Genomic DNA, 16,814 nt, shown 5'->3' on the forward strand with positions numbered 1-16,814 from the left:
TTTGCTTGCCTATTCAACTTCCATTGTTCTCTCAAGAGGGGCTAAAAAAAAAATATTAATCTACCACACATCTCACAAAGACCGTTACAGAGCAGTCTATCTCACACACACACACACACACACACACACACACACACACACACACACACAGGTCCCGGCAGACATCAGGGTCACGTTCCATTATTGTTTTGTTTTGCACGAACACAACCCTGAGTCATGAAGGAACAAGAGCTTGCACAAACACATGGGAGTCAACAAACACAGCTCTCCTTTCTCTATAGTCAAAGAAAAACAGATTCTATCCAACACACACACACTACCACTATGCACGCACGCACACACACTGCGCAACTAACATCGACACTACACACACAGTGTCACCCACACACAGTGTCACCCACACACAGTGTCACCCACACACAGTGTCACCCACACACAGCGACATACCCGGCTCCACAAAGAGGATATTCCTGGCATGCTTCTCTTTGACGGCGACCTCCTGCGTGTTGATGGCCTTGTTGATGCTCACAGCCTGTGCAGAGGAGTAAGTGGAGAGGGAGAGAGGAAAGAGAAAAGCATTGCACTGATTGGTGTTCTCACACTCCTCACTTGAGGAAGACACACACTCATAATTCTCTCTTTTATATGAATTATCAGATGACAAAGTGAATTACAATTAGTTACACATACAGTAGGCTACAGGTCTATGTGGCCCATGATGTGTCAATCAAAGCCTAACCCTGATGTTTCCAACACCATACTCTAACTGAACCATTGGAACACACACAGTGACTATAAAAATATAGAAATATATCAGTAACAAAGAGAATATTTGTAGCCTACTTATACTGAATATTCAAGAGCACAATCCTGAGTAAACTGGCACAGTGTGGGCTTCACTTGGGGTGGTGGTAGCCTACCTCCAGTCGAGAGGTTTAAACAAACAGGGCTGAGCAAATGCCAAGGACACACACACACACACACACACATCACAACCCCATCAGCCATATGCCAGGTAAACATCTGATTCCTCTCACACACACACACACACTCCCATAAAGCTTAGTGCTTCCATACAATGGGCCCCACTAAAATACCACCAGCCACACAGAAGAAGAATCATTTCACTTCAGGGTTGTCATTTTTCAATTTAGGAGACATTCTTTTAAGTTGTGTAAAGAGCCACATTATTTTTCCCTTTTAGTGATAGGCCTATTAGGAGTATCCCTTTCAGGCCTATTAGGAGTATCCCTTTCAGACCTATTTAATCTCGGACTCCATCTGAGAGGAAAAGCAGCCCCTCTGTGCACCTCCACCTCTTCTCTGAACCTTTAAAATCAGGGATTGGCAACTTTGATGGGGGTCACAAAAAAATCTGAACTTATCATAAGTGGCTCGCGGGTCTACGTACCCACATCTATACCCACACATGCAGTCAGAGCCAGCCCTAGTCTTTTGGGGGCCCTAAGCTACATTTTGTTAGGGGCCCCCCTACCTTGAAAAATACATTGGCGGCCCCCCACAGAGGAGAGAAAGTTTTGGAGTTAATGTCCTGCAATTCTACACATTTTGCCAAGGGGCAAAGGGAAAATGTGGCAGTTTTAAAGCAAGTTTGATGCAATTCTATACATTTTGCCATGGGGCGGTGAGAAATGTTTGCAATTGTTATGCTTATTTCCTAAAACTTTTTTTTCTCCTCAATTTTTTGAAATTGATCTGTGGGCCTACAAAAGGGGGGTGGGGCCACCAGTTGCCCATCTCTGCTTTAAATGAATACCTGTGTCACATCTAGTATGTTGTCAGATAAAGAACAGTGATATTGAAGTCTGAAGTGGAGTGGCTGGAGAGTCACGAAAGGACAGGCCAGGTTGAATAATCTCACTTCCCCCAGATGTCCTGAGTCCTCTCTGGGAGGGGAAGCAGAGGGTGATAAATCATCACAGGTCCACTTCACTGGTGGTTCACTGGGAGCGCAGGCAGTGCGTTGGTCTCACACGAAGGAATAACTTGCTGACCATGGCATTCATGGGAATAACCTAGGAGTAGTACACTACACAGTCATGCTTGATTGGTGATTATTTGGACACCTTGTTCATTCGGACATGTAGATTTTTTATCATTATAGAAACATCAACAAAACTTTATACACACACTAGGGACACAAGAGTCATGACAAGGGTAGACAAAATAGCTTGTTTCTTTCTGTCTTTTTCTCTCAGCCTCATTACAAACGGCATATTCACAGCTCAAGGTGACAAAGACGGGCTTTGTATTGACAAGATCGATTCACAGGGTGACTGTCTAATTAAGTCACAGCTGTGCCTTCTGAAGAGGAGGAGGAGGACAAGGATAAAGAGAGGAATGCAGAGCTGGCCAACATCTCTCAACACACACTGCTCCCTGGCTCAAATTCCACTCCATCCATGTCTCTGTGCTTAGCTTGTAGCCCTGCAGAGGATGAACCAGAAAACATGCTCAGCTCTACTAGCCATGCCTTCTATCATTAAACATACATGCAGGGTTGATATGGACACCGGTGCTACAGGTGGAACACCTGTTGCTACATAATCAAGCACAAGCCAAGAGATTTGTCTGTATGCCATCATGTCAACACTGCACACAGAGCCATATATCTGACCAAAGTATCCTGTGGTTTCCTCTATGTTTACTGACAACGACAGGCAAGCGAATGTGTGACCTTTTCAAGTGTCACCATTGTTTGTCTGAGAATCTACTGCAGGATGGATGAGACGTATTGAAAACAGCTCAGCAGGAGTCTGGACAAAAGGACAATATCTTAGATTTCACTTGCAAATACAGTCCAACACATTCAGCATCTTCTTTACTGAACAAAAACAAAACGCAACAATTTCAAAGATTTTACTGAGTTATAGTTCATAAGGAAGTCGGTCAATTGAAATAAAATTAATTAGGCCCTAATCTATGGATTTCACATGACTGGGAATACAGACATGCATCTGTTGGTCACAGATGTATTTTAAAAAGCTAGGGGTGTGGATAGGAAAAGAAATTACTGTCAGTATCTGGTGTGACCACCATTTGCATCACAGCGACATCTCCTTTGCATAAAGTTGATCAGGCAGTTGATTGTGGCCTGTGAAATGTTGTCCCATTCCTCTTAGAATGGCAGTGCGAAGTTGCTGGATATTGGCGAACTGGAACACACTGTCATACACGTCGATCCAGAGCATCCCAAACAGGCTCAATGGGTGACATGTCTGGTGAGTCTGCAGGCCATGGAAGAAATCATATATTTTCAGCATCCAGGGATTGTGTACAGACCCTTGCAACATGGGGCCGTGCATTATGCTGAAACATGGGGTGATGGCGGCAGATAAATGGCACGACAATGGGCCTCAGGATCTCATCACGTTATCTCCATGCATTCAAATTGCCATCGATAAAATGCAATTGGTGTTAGTAGCCTATGCCAGCCCATACCATAACCCCAAGGCCACCACTTTGTTCACAACGTTGACATCAGCAAACTGCTCGCCCACACAACGCCATGTGAGGCCAGTTGGACGTACTGTCAAATTCTCTAAAATGACATTGGAGGCGGCTTATGGTAGAACCATGAACATTCATTTATCTAGCAAGAGCTCAGGTGGACATTCCTGCAGTCAGCATGCACATTTTAGAGTGGCCTTTTATTGTCCCTAGCACAAGGTGCACCTGTGGAATGATCATGCTGTTTAATCAGCTTCTTGGTATGCCACACCTGTCAGGTGGATGGATTATCTTGGCAAAGGAGAAATGCTCACTAACCTGGACGTAAACAGATTTGTGCCCAAAAATTTTGTGAAATACAAAATGGAACATTTCTGGGATATTTTATTTCAGCTCATGAAACATGGGACCAACACTTTCCATGTTGCGTTTATATTTTTTGTTCAGTGTAAAAATAGCACTCGTGTCTACCATTACATTTCAGTCAAACCCCACACTATTTCTTTACGTAAATAAAACTTCCAAAAATCCAAGGAACGATGGAAGGCTCCCAGCACTTGTGCAAGCGGTTCCCACACAGGAACGACCCAATTAGTCCACAGAGCGACTTTGTCGTCCGTCTGAAAGAGAGTGCCAGCTGCCCAGGACTCCTGGCAAGCCAATGGGACTAGAAGCTGGAGCGGCTCGCTGGCATCGACAGGCCTATTAACTCGTCTCGTCGCAGCATGGGCAGCCGATGAAGTGAGATGATGACTGCTAGAAAATTGAATTAGGAGGTGAGAAACAGACTGTGGTGGTGGGTGTGTTGCGGTTGGGGAGATTAGACAGAGGATGAGGCTTGCCTCACAGACAGACTAGTCTGGACTGGGCCCACCTACGTAATGCACAGAGAACTCTAGAGGCCTCTCCTGTCGCCATTGATATGCTAGTCCTCACCTGGCTGTGTGGCAGTGACACTGTCAAGAAACAAACCCTAATGGCCTGCACACTTGTTGAGCTTAAAGGATAAATGCAAACAATATGGTGAAAACTCCACCCAGCCTATCAGAAGACAAGGTGAAGGAATTACCATACTGCTTAAACCTATGAGATCCTTTGAGATCTACAAGAGTGCCCAGGCTTTAGGGGTGGATTGGGATTCAGTACGAGCCTGTCTTGTCTAGTACTGAGCAGGACATAGCCGGTGCCTTAAAAGCCGCCCAGTCAGTGCCTGTTTAATAATGCAGCGATCTCTCATTGATGAGTCATTTCCCCAAAGAAAGCATTTGAATAATGGTTTTGACTGCTTGACATGAACATGACTAAATGGCCCATCCCATGGCATAATGGGGATCATTTTTTATTCCAAGTTTTTCCTGCAGACATAGCGGTACTAGGACACTAGATGATTATGACGACAACGCAGTATATTTTTAGCACTGCTCTAGGAAACCGGTTGAAGAGCCGAATAAAGTTAATGATGGTTGAAAAACATCTGCATTTAGAGATCGCACCTTCTACTCCTGTGCAACAAAAAAATTGGATCGATTGAATCAATCAATTAACGCAATCAATCCAATCAAAATAATAGTCTAAATAAAGAAGCCTGGGTTCTCACAAGTTTGGCGAGCTGCTATTCTTACATGACCTACATGGCTGACAGGGAAGAAGAGTGCTTTTTGGTTAGTGGTCTTGAGAGATAGCGTTTTAGATGATCTGCTGTTCACACAGTGCTGAAACCACACCAGAACACAAGCAGAGGCCAAGCAGCACAAACTATTCCCTGTTCCCACAGTTCTTTTATCAGGCACCGTGGACTGGAGGTGCACGGCGGGTTGCTGCGGTGGTACTGCTAAGACTTGCCCACCACCTCAAGAGGAATGGGTAAACAGGGAAGGATGGGGGGAGGGAATGAAAACAGGAAACATGGATGGCTGCCTGTGAACGCGTCCCCACTGTACACAGAGGTGCTGTGGTGGGGAGAGGGTCAGTGAGTCTGGGGGAGTGGTAGAGAGCAGGGGGAGAGGGGTGCTCTGTCAGGCTTGCTGTCTTGGCACACCCCGTCCAGCCCATTTCCTGCCTGTTGAAAAATGCACCCAGCTCCTCCACCTCCTCAGGCCTAGTACCCGGTGCCAACCCAAACAGACCTCACAGCTCCCCTTTTATAATGTTTCCTTTGCCAGCATCTTCCAGGTGGCCCCAATGGTCAACTGGACATAGTTTAAAACTTTTACCCCCCTACCTGAGGACACGCACGCACACACACAATTTGTAGCTGTTTGACACCAATAGTGCTCTCCTGCTGACAAGGATTGCTTTAGATGGAAATTTTGTAATAACCAAAAACACCTCCTAGCCACTTCCTGAAAAGTTACTCACTTCACATTACATCACACTAGACAGACTGAAAACAACATCATACTATGCACTTAAAAACACCTTTTTAGGAAGCAAATGAAAACTGAAAACCAAGCATATTACTAACATCCCTCAAATCAACAAGTTGTAAAAGCCATAGAGCGTAAAAGTGAGAGGGTTTAGGTTATATTATTTCTTTAGGTTGGAACTCCACCCCTTTTAAAAGGTCAGCACACTGAAAAGGGCCCTCTCTGTTACTTGTTTTGGTAAAGAACCATTTTACAAATTTGCTCACATTTCTGACGTCGATTTCCGCTCCCATGGAACATTCACTCTACACCTCTAAGAGCCTGGCACGGTAGGGAAAGGAAACATAAAAGACAATCCCTCCAGCATGGCTACTCTTCCTGTCTATGTGAACATAGAGCCAACATGGATTAGACCAGGGTTGTGTTCATTAGGGCACACCGTAGCAAAATGTTTTGCAACAGAAATTGAGTGTTCTCATTGAACAAGTTCAGATAGTTTTTCCTGGTCAGGTCATGTGCTCAGGAAGAAAAAAAACACAGGACCTTACTCAGGACCAAAGTATGACAAAATACTGTGAATATACTGTCCAGAATCAAACTGGTAGGCCTAAATATTTTGTACACTGAATAGGTATATACTACTGTATTGTCGCACTACTTCTCATTGTCTCATGTCTATTAAGACTCCATTATCAGTTCAAAACTGCCAGCATTGAGCTAGTCAAAGTCTATAACCTCACCGACAGCAGGCTTTTGTTCCTGTAGGGCTTAGGCTGGAAGACAGGACGGCAGGTGGTTGAAGAGACATACTGGCCGGAGTGTGGACCTTTGGGGCCAAAGGCCCTGGCTAGCATAATAAAACCTAAACCCCATGGTCCATTTACGAGCCTCCTTTGACAAGACAGCTTCCTGCAACCTCCTGTGAGGGAGGCCTCCTATCTACTTTGTGTAACTAGTGGAGCTAACTTCCTGAAGAAGTGCTGATGTCATAAAAGTACTGTAAAAGGGCAAGCATATCAGCCGCTGAATTAGTTTGTGGTTTCTCTATGGACATTTGCACTAATTTACCTTGATAAAGACGCTATGACACTATAGAAATGTAATACAGTCTTACAAGACTAGGTTTTAGTTCGCCTTCACAACAATAGTGGGCCCTCTTTGAGAACGATTCGATATCTGCTTTTGGTTCTTGCATCTGCCAAGACTGTTGATGTTTTCATACCATTGTCTCTCAGTGCATGACATGAATAACCAAAGCAGAGGAGTCTGAGCTAAGAGGACGCAGGCAGGCAGGCAGGCAGGCCTTTATCTTCCTCTGGCCGAGAGAGAGGAACTTGTCTCAGAGAGCAGCCTTGAGGCTTCGTCTGTTTGATCCAGAGCGGTGAACAGCGCTCCAATAACATATTTATAACGTGACTTTGAGCAACCCTGTGTTGCTTCCAAGAACAACAGAGGAGCGTATTCCATCACAACTAGTGTTTGCCTCAAACAAACTGTTGTGTGTGCTCAACGGTTACCTCCACATCAATGAGATTTCAGGAGGAGCACAAAGCTTGGTATTGGCCCCCTTCCCCCACCCCTCTATAACGGAGCTAGAGTAGCCTACTACACCGTGTTGGCACTGAAAGGGCAGTCTTGGTGCTTTGGCCTTGCTAGTGCACCTGCTCTGGAACTCTCACACCAAGTCCAGCCAGTGTTGAACTGACCCTGAGGGGATTTCTGAAGTGGGGATTCCCCTATTCACAAATTACTGAATCAATGCTCTCCATCTGCTGTTGTAGCCAATTCATGATCAATCATTCAAAACAGCATGCATAGCCTCTATCACTATGAGCCATGATATTTGCAATGACACTCATGATGTAACAAAAATGTGATGGTTGTCTATCAATAAGAGTGATTATTAGTCCGAACTAATCATGCATGGTTTGTAACGCCATATCTTATGTCCCTGGTGGATAGTAAAATATTTTAAACGTATTGTGCAATCCAACCTATTAGTAGATATGCTGCTGTCTCTAGTAGTCTTATAGAAAGTATTTAACTGACCCATGACACGCATTGCAAAGTAGCTGGGCCACGATAAGTCTGACTGACATCGCTTTCCTCCAAGAAAACAACACTATAGTCTAGTGAAATAGCTCGTTGATATTCTAGTCACCGTGAAAAACGTGCGCGTGCTTACGTTATCTAATGACCATAGAAAACGGGCCAATGTGAGAAAATAAGGGGGAAACATCCGATCAGTCGGGGGAAATTCATTTGCAAACTATAGCCCAATACATTAGTTATAGCCTATACTAAAACATGTATCTGACTGGAGTCTGGACTATCCTATAACAATCCATAGCATACACGGCCAACTTAAAAAACACCACTCGATACAGTTGCATGATCAGCAAATGATTTAGAGCGACCATGAACATATATCCCGACTGCAGTATCCTAACTTGTAATTTCCTAAATAAACAATCCCGGTAAAAAAATTAGTTCGCTCTCACCCCGAACACACATATTTGTTGCGCCTTTTTAACAATGTTCACTGGAAAAATAAATCGATATCTGGAAACCTACCATTTTACTAAGATCCATAGTCCCAGAAAAATGCAGGGTGGCTGTGAGCTCAAAGACGAATCCGGTCGATGGCAATACTTCGACAGAATAGTCTACAACTGGGAAATGAGAAATCTAGAATCGCTTATGAGGGAGACGGTAGAGGGTGGTGGAGTGGGCCCGTTAACTTAACATGTGTCCCGATTTGATTTGATATCAAATGCTCTCCAATTCCTTTCCTTCCGTGTCCCTTCTCCCGGTCCTACGTGCTCAGTTAACAGTGGGGGCTCCCAGCCACAGCATCCGACTGTCGAGAAGCGGAACAGAACTGTCTAGAAAACGACAACCTACCCCTAGAGTAGGCTACACACGGGAACATCTCCCTCTCGTGTATTTTTTAAAATATATTTCATAGCATTGTAGATTGCAATATTTAAAAACATATTTCTAAACAGGACGGCAGGTGGTTCTAAACATCGAGAATTGAATGTCTGTCCGGGGATTTTGTGTAAACAACAGCGTGCTCTCTCTGTGAAACAATAGGTGCAGACTGGGGATGGCACAAACCCCCGCCCAAACTAACTTCGTACCTCACCATGTAACAAATTATACTACCCTGAAAAAAAGTCAAATAAATGACGAGACACCAGACCAGCGCGGCTCGGGCACACTGCAAATCATCATGATGGTAAACAATGTAACTTTCCATAACCAGTGCAACAGTGTAACAAATAATCTGTGATTTGGGGACTGCTTACATGTGGCCATAACATTACTCTCTGATGTAGGCCTATGTTTATGGGCCATAATGAAATAGGATATGCTATTCGAAAAGGGTAGCCTACAGTGGCATAATTAAAGTAAGTCACTGTCAATATCAAAGTTATACGGTGACACTGCAAAAAGGAGCCGTTTTCAGTCTTCAACTATGCTGAGGCAATGTGGTTATAAACTTTAGCTTACATCAGAGTCATTTTAGGTAAATCGTGCCCTCCTCTGGTTACTCTCAGACAGAGGTTTATATCATAATCGTGAAATTATTGCACTCTGGAATCTTCACAAAAAAATCTAACAGCTCAGATAATTTTAGATATCTAAAAAAACAACTTTGACAAAGCACAATATTAAGTCAATATTAGAGTATGCATATCATTCTTTAGTAATAACCTCAGAAATGTGGTACTGAACACATGAAATTAAGTATTTTTCTGAATTAATTGTGCGTCATGCATGAAAAGCAAATTAACAATTAAAGTTACAATTATTATTATTACTAGGGCCAAGTGAGGAGCATAGTCCACGGTAATCAATATGCGACACATTCTCCTGCTTGCAGACTGGCCGCTCCACACAAACAGACTGTCTTCAGACAAAGCCTGCTCTTCACCAGTCTCTTCACTTCCTGGTACGGTGTGGGCCAATGGTGTGGGTGGACCCATCAAGCACGGCTCTATGGAGAGGCTGCAATTCTCACATACACTACTCTAGTCCTTTATGAGTATCATGTTTATATTCTAGTCAGTTGTAGAATATTGATTGTTTGAACAACTGAGTTTCTCTTTTCGTCTGGGTCCCCGTACATTAATTCCGCCTTAGTGATGGTGGTGCCGAGCACACACAATCACACACGCCAAGTTAAGGGTGAAAGCCCCTCTGTCTCAATTCTGTGGGCAAAGTTCATATAAATGGCCTTGAACACGGCTGAGACAAAACCGTTCCAGAACAAAAACCTACTTACTGGTATGCCACAACGACATTTAATCGCTGAGTAGGCCCTTCTATCCAGTTGGCCAGACATTAGAGCATAGTTAAATAAAGGTAAAAAATAAATAAATAATTATACATCACTACTGTGTGTGAACAGTATCCACTAAGCTATAATGGATTTACGCAATAATGAAGTCAGAAAGTGAGATCTAAAATCACAAGTATTATTGTAATGATGAACTAAAAGTCAATAATACAAATGTAGGTCCTTGTGATGATGTAACCTAAGCATCCAATGTCCAATCAACTTTTTTAGGTTTTAAAATATCTAATCCATCCATATTAAAGCCAGAGTTAATGCCATTTTGATATAATTTCAGCACTTTGTTCCAATGGCTGACCTGCCACTCATGTCCAGGACTTTTTAATCTATAGCCGGTGCAATGAGGTCACAGGCCAGTGCCTGCTGTTTTTGCTGCCTCAGTGGTTTTAATGGGCCCGGGCCGCTTTCTCTCTCCCTGTGCGTGTGTGTGTGTGTGTGTGTGTGTGTGTAACTACCCCTCTCCAACTCACCCTGGTTATAATGACAGGGTACAAGCACAGGGTGGGGGTACTTACAAAGGCAGGAAGAGAAAGTAAGACCAAGAGTGTGTGTAACAGAGAGAGAGAGATTAGAGAGTGCTTGTCTGGGTCCGCCATGCTGTTCTGCTTGTGCCCAAGGGACATGGTCGTGGATCCTCCTCCAAATTCCACAGCTGCCAGGGAACCACAGTGCTCCACTAAAGGGGGCACAGGCGGTGGGGTGGGCAGCATTGATTACCAGACTGAGACATGCTGTGGCACTGCTATCTCTTAGTTAAACTAATGTACATCATCTAAGAAGCAAACTTTTAACGTCCTCAAAAAGTGTCCGAATGACTCTCATACTCTCAAAAGGCACAAGTGGATTTCGACACCCACCATCTCAGATTGTTCTGAAAGTTTCTGTTGTTAGAAACAGATAAGATTAGCATTCCTGCAACATAATTGAGTTAAAATATAATTTGATCTAAGAAATTAAGCTAATTGATTGCACCTAAATTGGCAATTTTAATATATTCGATTCATATAATATTCAATAAATATAGTACCTGACATCTGATTTGGACCAAACCTTTTTCTAACAATGAGTAAGACATGAGGAATCCAAATAAATTGTCACCGACAGACCCTCCACGCCAATCCCCAACAACAAGTATATAGTATCAGTTCTCTACGTCTGACATGTTGTATGAAACTGTGGCTCAGAGTATTGTTTCTACATCCTATGTAATGTATTCCCAGTGAATTTTGTGATGTTTTTTCCCCCCTGTTCAGTGAAATTAGTCATTGAAGTTGTTAGGTTTATGTCCCATCCTACATCCTGATATTACCAGGTTCTGGCCACTAGATGGTACAGTTCCAGGTGATTGCTCAATGTTAAAGGGATCGTTAACCAAAATTACTCAATTACATATTGGTTTCCTTACCCTGTAAGCAGTCTACTGAGAAGGTATGACAGCAATCCATGTGTTGGTTGTTGTCCACTGTTTCAAATGCTAACTTTTTTGCAAAAGAAATAAAAGTAAATGTGCCTATATTAGCCTTTTCACACTCCATGCTACTTGTCAGACATAGAGAACTGATTGGTGTGGGATGTAGAGGTTCCGTGGGAACTTTTGACAATTTCTTTGGATTCTTTGAATATTATATTAATCCTATAAATTAAAAAAATTGCCAATTTGAGTGCAATCAATTAGCTTAATTTCTCAGAGATCTAATTAGATTTCAACCAAATAATGTTGCAGGAATGCTAGTCTTATGTGTTTCTAACAGAAACAATTTCAGAACAATCTGAGATGGTGGGTGTCATGGCTTGCTGAAATGACAAGGAACGAACCGTACTGAATATCCAGAGGCCGTGGAGAGCTGTGGGATGCAGGGGGGCTGGAGACAGGCAGGAAGAATCTGGATCTAAATTTAAGACTTAATTATGTAAGCCACATTGCTGTGTGGTGGAGTCACTCTCAGGATGTATCCCACAATAGAAAGCCCAGTCTGGGAGCTGGGAGACCCAGGAGAGGTTCTAAAGTGGGGTGCCAGGCTGAACGGAAGTAGCTTTCTCACAGACGCAGCCATGTTTCTCTCATTTCAGACCACTATCCAGACAGACACGCGGTCATTGTAGCAGGCAGTACTTAGCTATGGTTTCTGACAGTGGGTTAACTGTCTTGCTCAGGGGCAGAATGACAGATTTTTACCATATCAGCTCTGGGATGTGATCCAGCAACCTTTCGGTTACTGGCCCAACACTCCTACCCGCCAGGCTACCTGCAAAGTCAGGCCTGTCATTCCAGAAGAGAAAGAGCTGGATAGCAGCTCTCCCCTGGAAGTTAAATGGTTAATTAAAGTGGTACAGTGTTCAAGTGGAGTTTCTCTCAAGCTGGTCATTGAGCTCTTTTTTAACAACTGTGCCGTTATGTTTCATGACCGATGAGAAACTGTTACGTAGCAGTACAACTTTAACTCCAGAGAGAGGCATGGCAGTCCTTCATAAACAAGCACACTGTAGATTCATTCCATCTCCAATTAGAGAGGACACTACTTATTTCAGGTCTCTAAACATGTCATTACATGCATGCTGTATGTGTTATCTGGGCCTGGGCGAGGTATTTTTATAACTCTGCGGACAAAATGAAGTAGTGAGTACTCTGAATCTGAACACACCCTTGTTGTTTACCAGACTCTCAGGCTCTAAGAATCACCGAGATAGGAGCCCTGGGACCCATGACTTCACCCTTACCACTATCAGTCTACTCTAGAGACTTGTTCTGTGTCAGTGCACATTTCTATACACCATAAAAAACTCTTATGGTCAATTGGTGTAACAGCACAAAAAGATCTGGGACCAGTCTAGATTGTATTAGAGTGCTTGTGCCTGAACAGAGGTCTTAGAGCAGAGCCACTGGTGGTTTTGGGACAGTGGTGAAAGCCAGCAGATTCCGGCAGATCCAAGCCACAACAGATCAGATTAACTCGGGGCTAATCCCTGTATTAAAGCACAAACAAGATTTCATTGATTCTTCCCTCCGCCGCGGAACAGCTTTACCGTCAAGAATCAACCATAACAAAAACAACTGCTACAACCAGATTAGGAATCGTATCTGATTTGAGCAATTTTGAGAGGAATGTGGTGTGATTAGCCTAAATTTACACATTTAGCCTTTCATCTAAAATCAATGTCACAGTCACAGCACACTATGACTACAAGAGACAGCAAAACTCTGCTCTCTGGATCAATCGTCAGTCCTCAAAAGCTCATTGGCTAATTTAGCAGTGGTTGTAGTAGACGATGGGGAAAGCAGGCTGCATCTGCCGCAAAAAAACCCCAAAAAACCCAGCAGAGCAGGGTAATTTAAAAGGCTTGATTCATCTGACCTACTTTTTGACTACCCCCCATCTGGGAAGAGGCTGCCAAGCAGGAAGTGTCTTGTCCACCCTGCTCAGCAGCGTGCATGAAAAATGAGCATGCGTTTTTCTGGACTACAGCTCTTGAGTAACAGCCTGTCAGCTATATGGGATCTAGAATTCAAAGTACATCCAAACCATTAAAGGGTCAATCTGCAGTCGATGCATCCCATTTTTTATTTATAAATGAATGATATGTACCCATTGATTCTTGAAGAATATAACTTATAAATGCCTCATGAGCTTAGTTTAACTGTCCTACCCAATCAGAACCCAAAATATAAGCTTGCTTTACTCCAATGTTTGTAAACAAACACTATAAACTCAAAACATGATTAAAACAAAAATGTTGATATCATGGATGGTCAGTCCTTGCATCCATAGCTCTGTCTATGAATTTGAGAGTCGTTACAGCCCCATCCCTCAGCTTTTTACCAAAACACTTATTGTTTTAACTGCGGATTGCCCGTTTAATAAAGGGCATCAACAAACAGTGCTGCTCAGTCCCACCCTTTCTTCAAACTTATTTCCCTGGATAAAAGCAACAATGATAGTCCCACCCAGCTCTCTCTCACACACCCCAGTTTGTAGGCTGATTGTACTTTCCAGAACCCATCACAATATCTCTCAGGACATTGGTTCTAGTGTTGTCTCCAGGATGCACTAAAAGGCTTTTTATTGCAGTTCGATACATGGTAGTTGTTTTATGGATTGTCCAGGCAGACACATACAGCATTTTGCCTCTCTCTCTCCACAGTTGTGGGCGTGACCTCTCCTGAGATATGGTAAATCAGACTGTTCTTAATCAGGCAGAATTTCTCAAATAACTAAATCTGTGCTCTTAGGACTGACCTATTTCAACAGATTTTGATCTTGCATTGAATACCCAACAATGATGTCATGTCTCTATAATCTTTGTAATATCAACTTTGTGACGATAGCTTCTACTAGATTAGAAAAAGTATTTGAGGCATAGCTATCAAACATTCGTATCAAATATGTCACCCGCTGCTAAGAATGAGGGATGATGATGATGATGGCTTGCAGTTGTGTGGTGGTACTATACTACTACATTGTATTACAAACATCGTAAACAATGCATTCCCGTAAACACTCGCTCATTTAGGTCAAGTTGGCGCGCACACACACCTTCGTGCATAGATCATGAGCAATGTTCACAGAAAATTCCATGGAAATCCGAACCTGCGAGGCAGCACCAATCACTCAAGCTGATAAACCATGACATGTCCGCAAGTTTTCACGCTGAACGGATGGATCATTGCCAACTTCAATGCAACGGACGGTTCCAACTCGAAGCTTCACCATAACTATTATAATATCTTCACATTTCTTAGTCCTTTCTAATTCTGTACAAGAAATCCAGAATTCCAACTAAACAAGTGCTTTACCTGACCGCGTTCAAAGTTCTCCTTTTCAAGTTCTAAACTGTTGGCACCACCGGTCCGACGAATCAGCGCTTTGGGAATTGGGTTCGGTACTTGCTGCATGGAGCTCTTCACTCGGTCCATTGTGTCTCTTTAGAATTTCAACTGAAAAATAATATTTCTACAATGATATCGTCAAATTATTCATAAAATTGGACAATAATAGTTCAGGCAGTCGACAAATTCAGGAGGTCATTTCGCCTGTCCACCGCGTCTCCCTCTGTAGACGATGTCATGTTTTTAAGCTGCGTTCGTAACCAAGTAGGAGGTGGGAATTTACTAGTTGTGAAGTAGTAAATTCATTAATGTGCTGTGAATACGTTGAGAAACGTTCATGCCCAAGAAGCTGAGTAAACCATAAACTCAAACTACAGCTATCAAGCCTGTAAACAAATGATAGTGTTCAGAAAACATATTAATAGATTGCTTTTTATAGTTAATGCTTTGTTTTTTGCATGTAACTGCCAAAATGCTGTTATCAAGGTCATTTTCTTAGTATATGACGTCAGAGGTCAGCATATGGGAGCTCAGTATGATAGACTACTTTCCCACTAGTAATGATCAATTGGAGGGCCGTTCAAGCTGATTTTTCCCAGTCGTATGTAGTAAATTCCCACTTCCCACTTGGTTAAGAACGCAGCATTAAGCCTGATGTACAGTGAGGTTGCTGGTTGCACTAAGCTGATTTTAAAATATAATCCCAATGCTCTCATGTTGATTACCTTTCTCCCTATGCAGTCTAAATCAGCTTTTTTGCAAATGTGCTGCACTGTTTTGACACTGATGAACTAGGGCAATAGTTGCCCAAACCATAGAGATAGATAGAGGACTTATTTTTGTATCTGTGCTCTTATAGCATCTGTGACAGCATGGGCAGTGTCATTGAGGCTATCTGTAGTAGTCAATTTTCTTCTTCACGATTGGCTAAACCTTCCTGATGACCCGGTTGGACATGACTCCAGCAGTGTCACCAGAAGGAATCAGCCAATGAAGTTGGAAGTCCAACCTGGACTCAGAGGTCAACATAACATAGTACATGTAAATCCGGGACACGCCAATGTTACATTTTGAATGGTAGGTATTAATTTGTGGATGTCTGTCAACCATGTCGTATGATATGTTACGAATTCCAATTTGTATGATATGTTACGAATTGTAATTCGCACAATATGTTACAAATCTCCCAAACGTAAGGTATGTTACAAATTCCAATTTGTTGTGGTTAACATTAGCTAAATTAGGGGTTAAGGTTAGGAGTTAGGTAAAAGGGTTAATGTTAGGGTTAGCTAACATGCTAAGTAGGTGTAAAGTAGCTAAAAATAGGTAATTAGTTGCAAAGCTGCTAATTATCTAAAAAGCTAAAGTTGTCCGTGATGAGATTCGAACACGCAACCTTTGGATTTCTAGATGTTCACTAGACCTTTGTGTTATACCTTCTGTCTTATTTAACCGTTCCACTAATTTGAGTATCCCGGATTCACATTAACTATGTTACGTCTAGTCTATGAGACCAGACTGGAAAGTCCCAGCCAGTTGACTACATTAAAATTGTGGAAGCCCTCAATTGCGCTGCCCATGCTAATATGGTATTTTGGCCACTAGAGGTCTCTATAATTCTCTATGGCCCAGATGCAACTGTCACAGACTCCTCCCAGAAATGTCAACGATTGGCTAGAATTCTGCTGGTGCCTATCTACATCAATATTATGGGACCATTATTGATTTTGATATGATGCGCAATTACGCATGATTGAAGGCACAAGATAGCGTTTGGGTTGTTGGTACA

The 16,814-nt window shown here is 42.8% G+C and overlaps 1 protein-coding gene across 3 annotated transcripts in view; it reads right to left on the reverse strand.

Annotated features, from left to right (window-relative positions):
• The window catches only part of LOC106612577 (huntingtin-interacting protein 1), a 42,496-nt gene extending 27,224 nt beyond the window's left edge, over window positions 1–15,272 (reverse strand). The window contains exons 1-2 of one of the 3 annotated variants that reach the window (XM_014213860.2): window positions 14,993–15,272; window positions 469–532 (exon numbers count right to left, since the gene is read on the reverse strand). In XM_014213860.2, coding sequence (XP_014069335.1) covers window positions 469–532; window positions 14,993–15,112 — 184 coding nt within the window. In that variant the 5' untranslated portion in view covers window positions 15,113–15,272. Of the gene's footprint in view, window positions 1–468; window positions 533–6,577; window positions 6,733–8,411; window positions 8,889–14,992 lie in introns of those variants that run through there. The other 2 variants (XM_014213861.2, XM_045724467.1) reach the window with 2 other exon arrangements.
• Between the last annotated feature and the right edge of the window lie 1,542 nt (window positions 15,273–16,814).

Source organism: Salmo salar, chromosome ssa09, assembly GCF_905237065.1.
Source record: "Salmo salar chromosome ssa09, Ssal_v3.1, whole genome shotgun sequence".
Classification (NCBI taxonomy): Eukaryota; Metazoa; Chordata; class Actinopteri; order Salmoniformes; family Salmonidae; genus Salmo; species Salmo salar.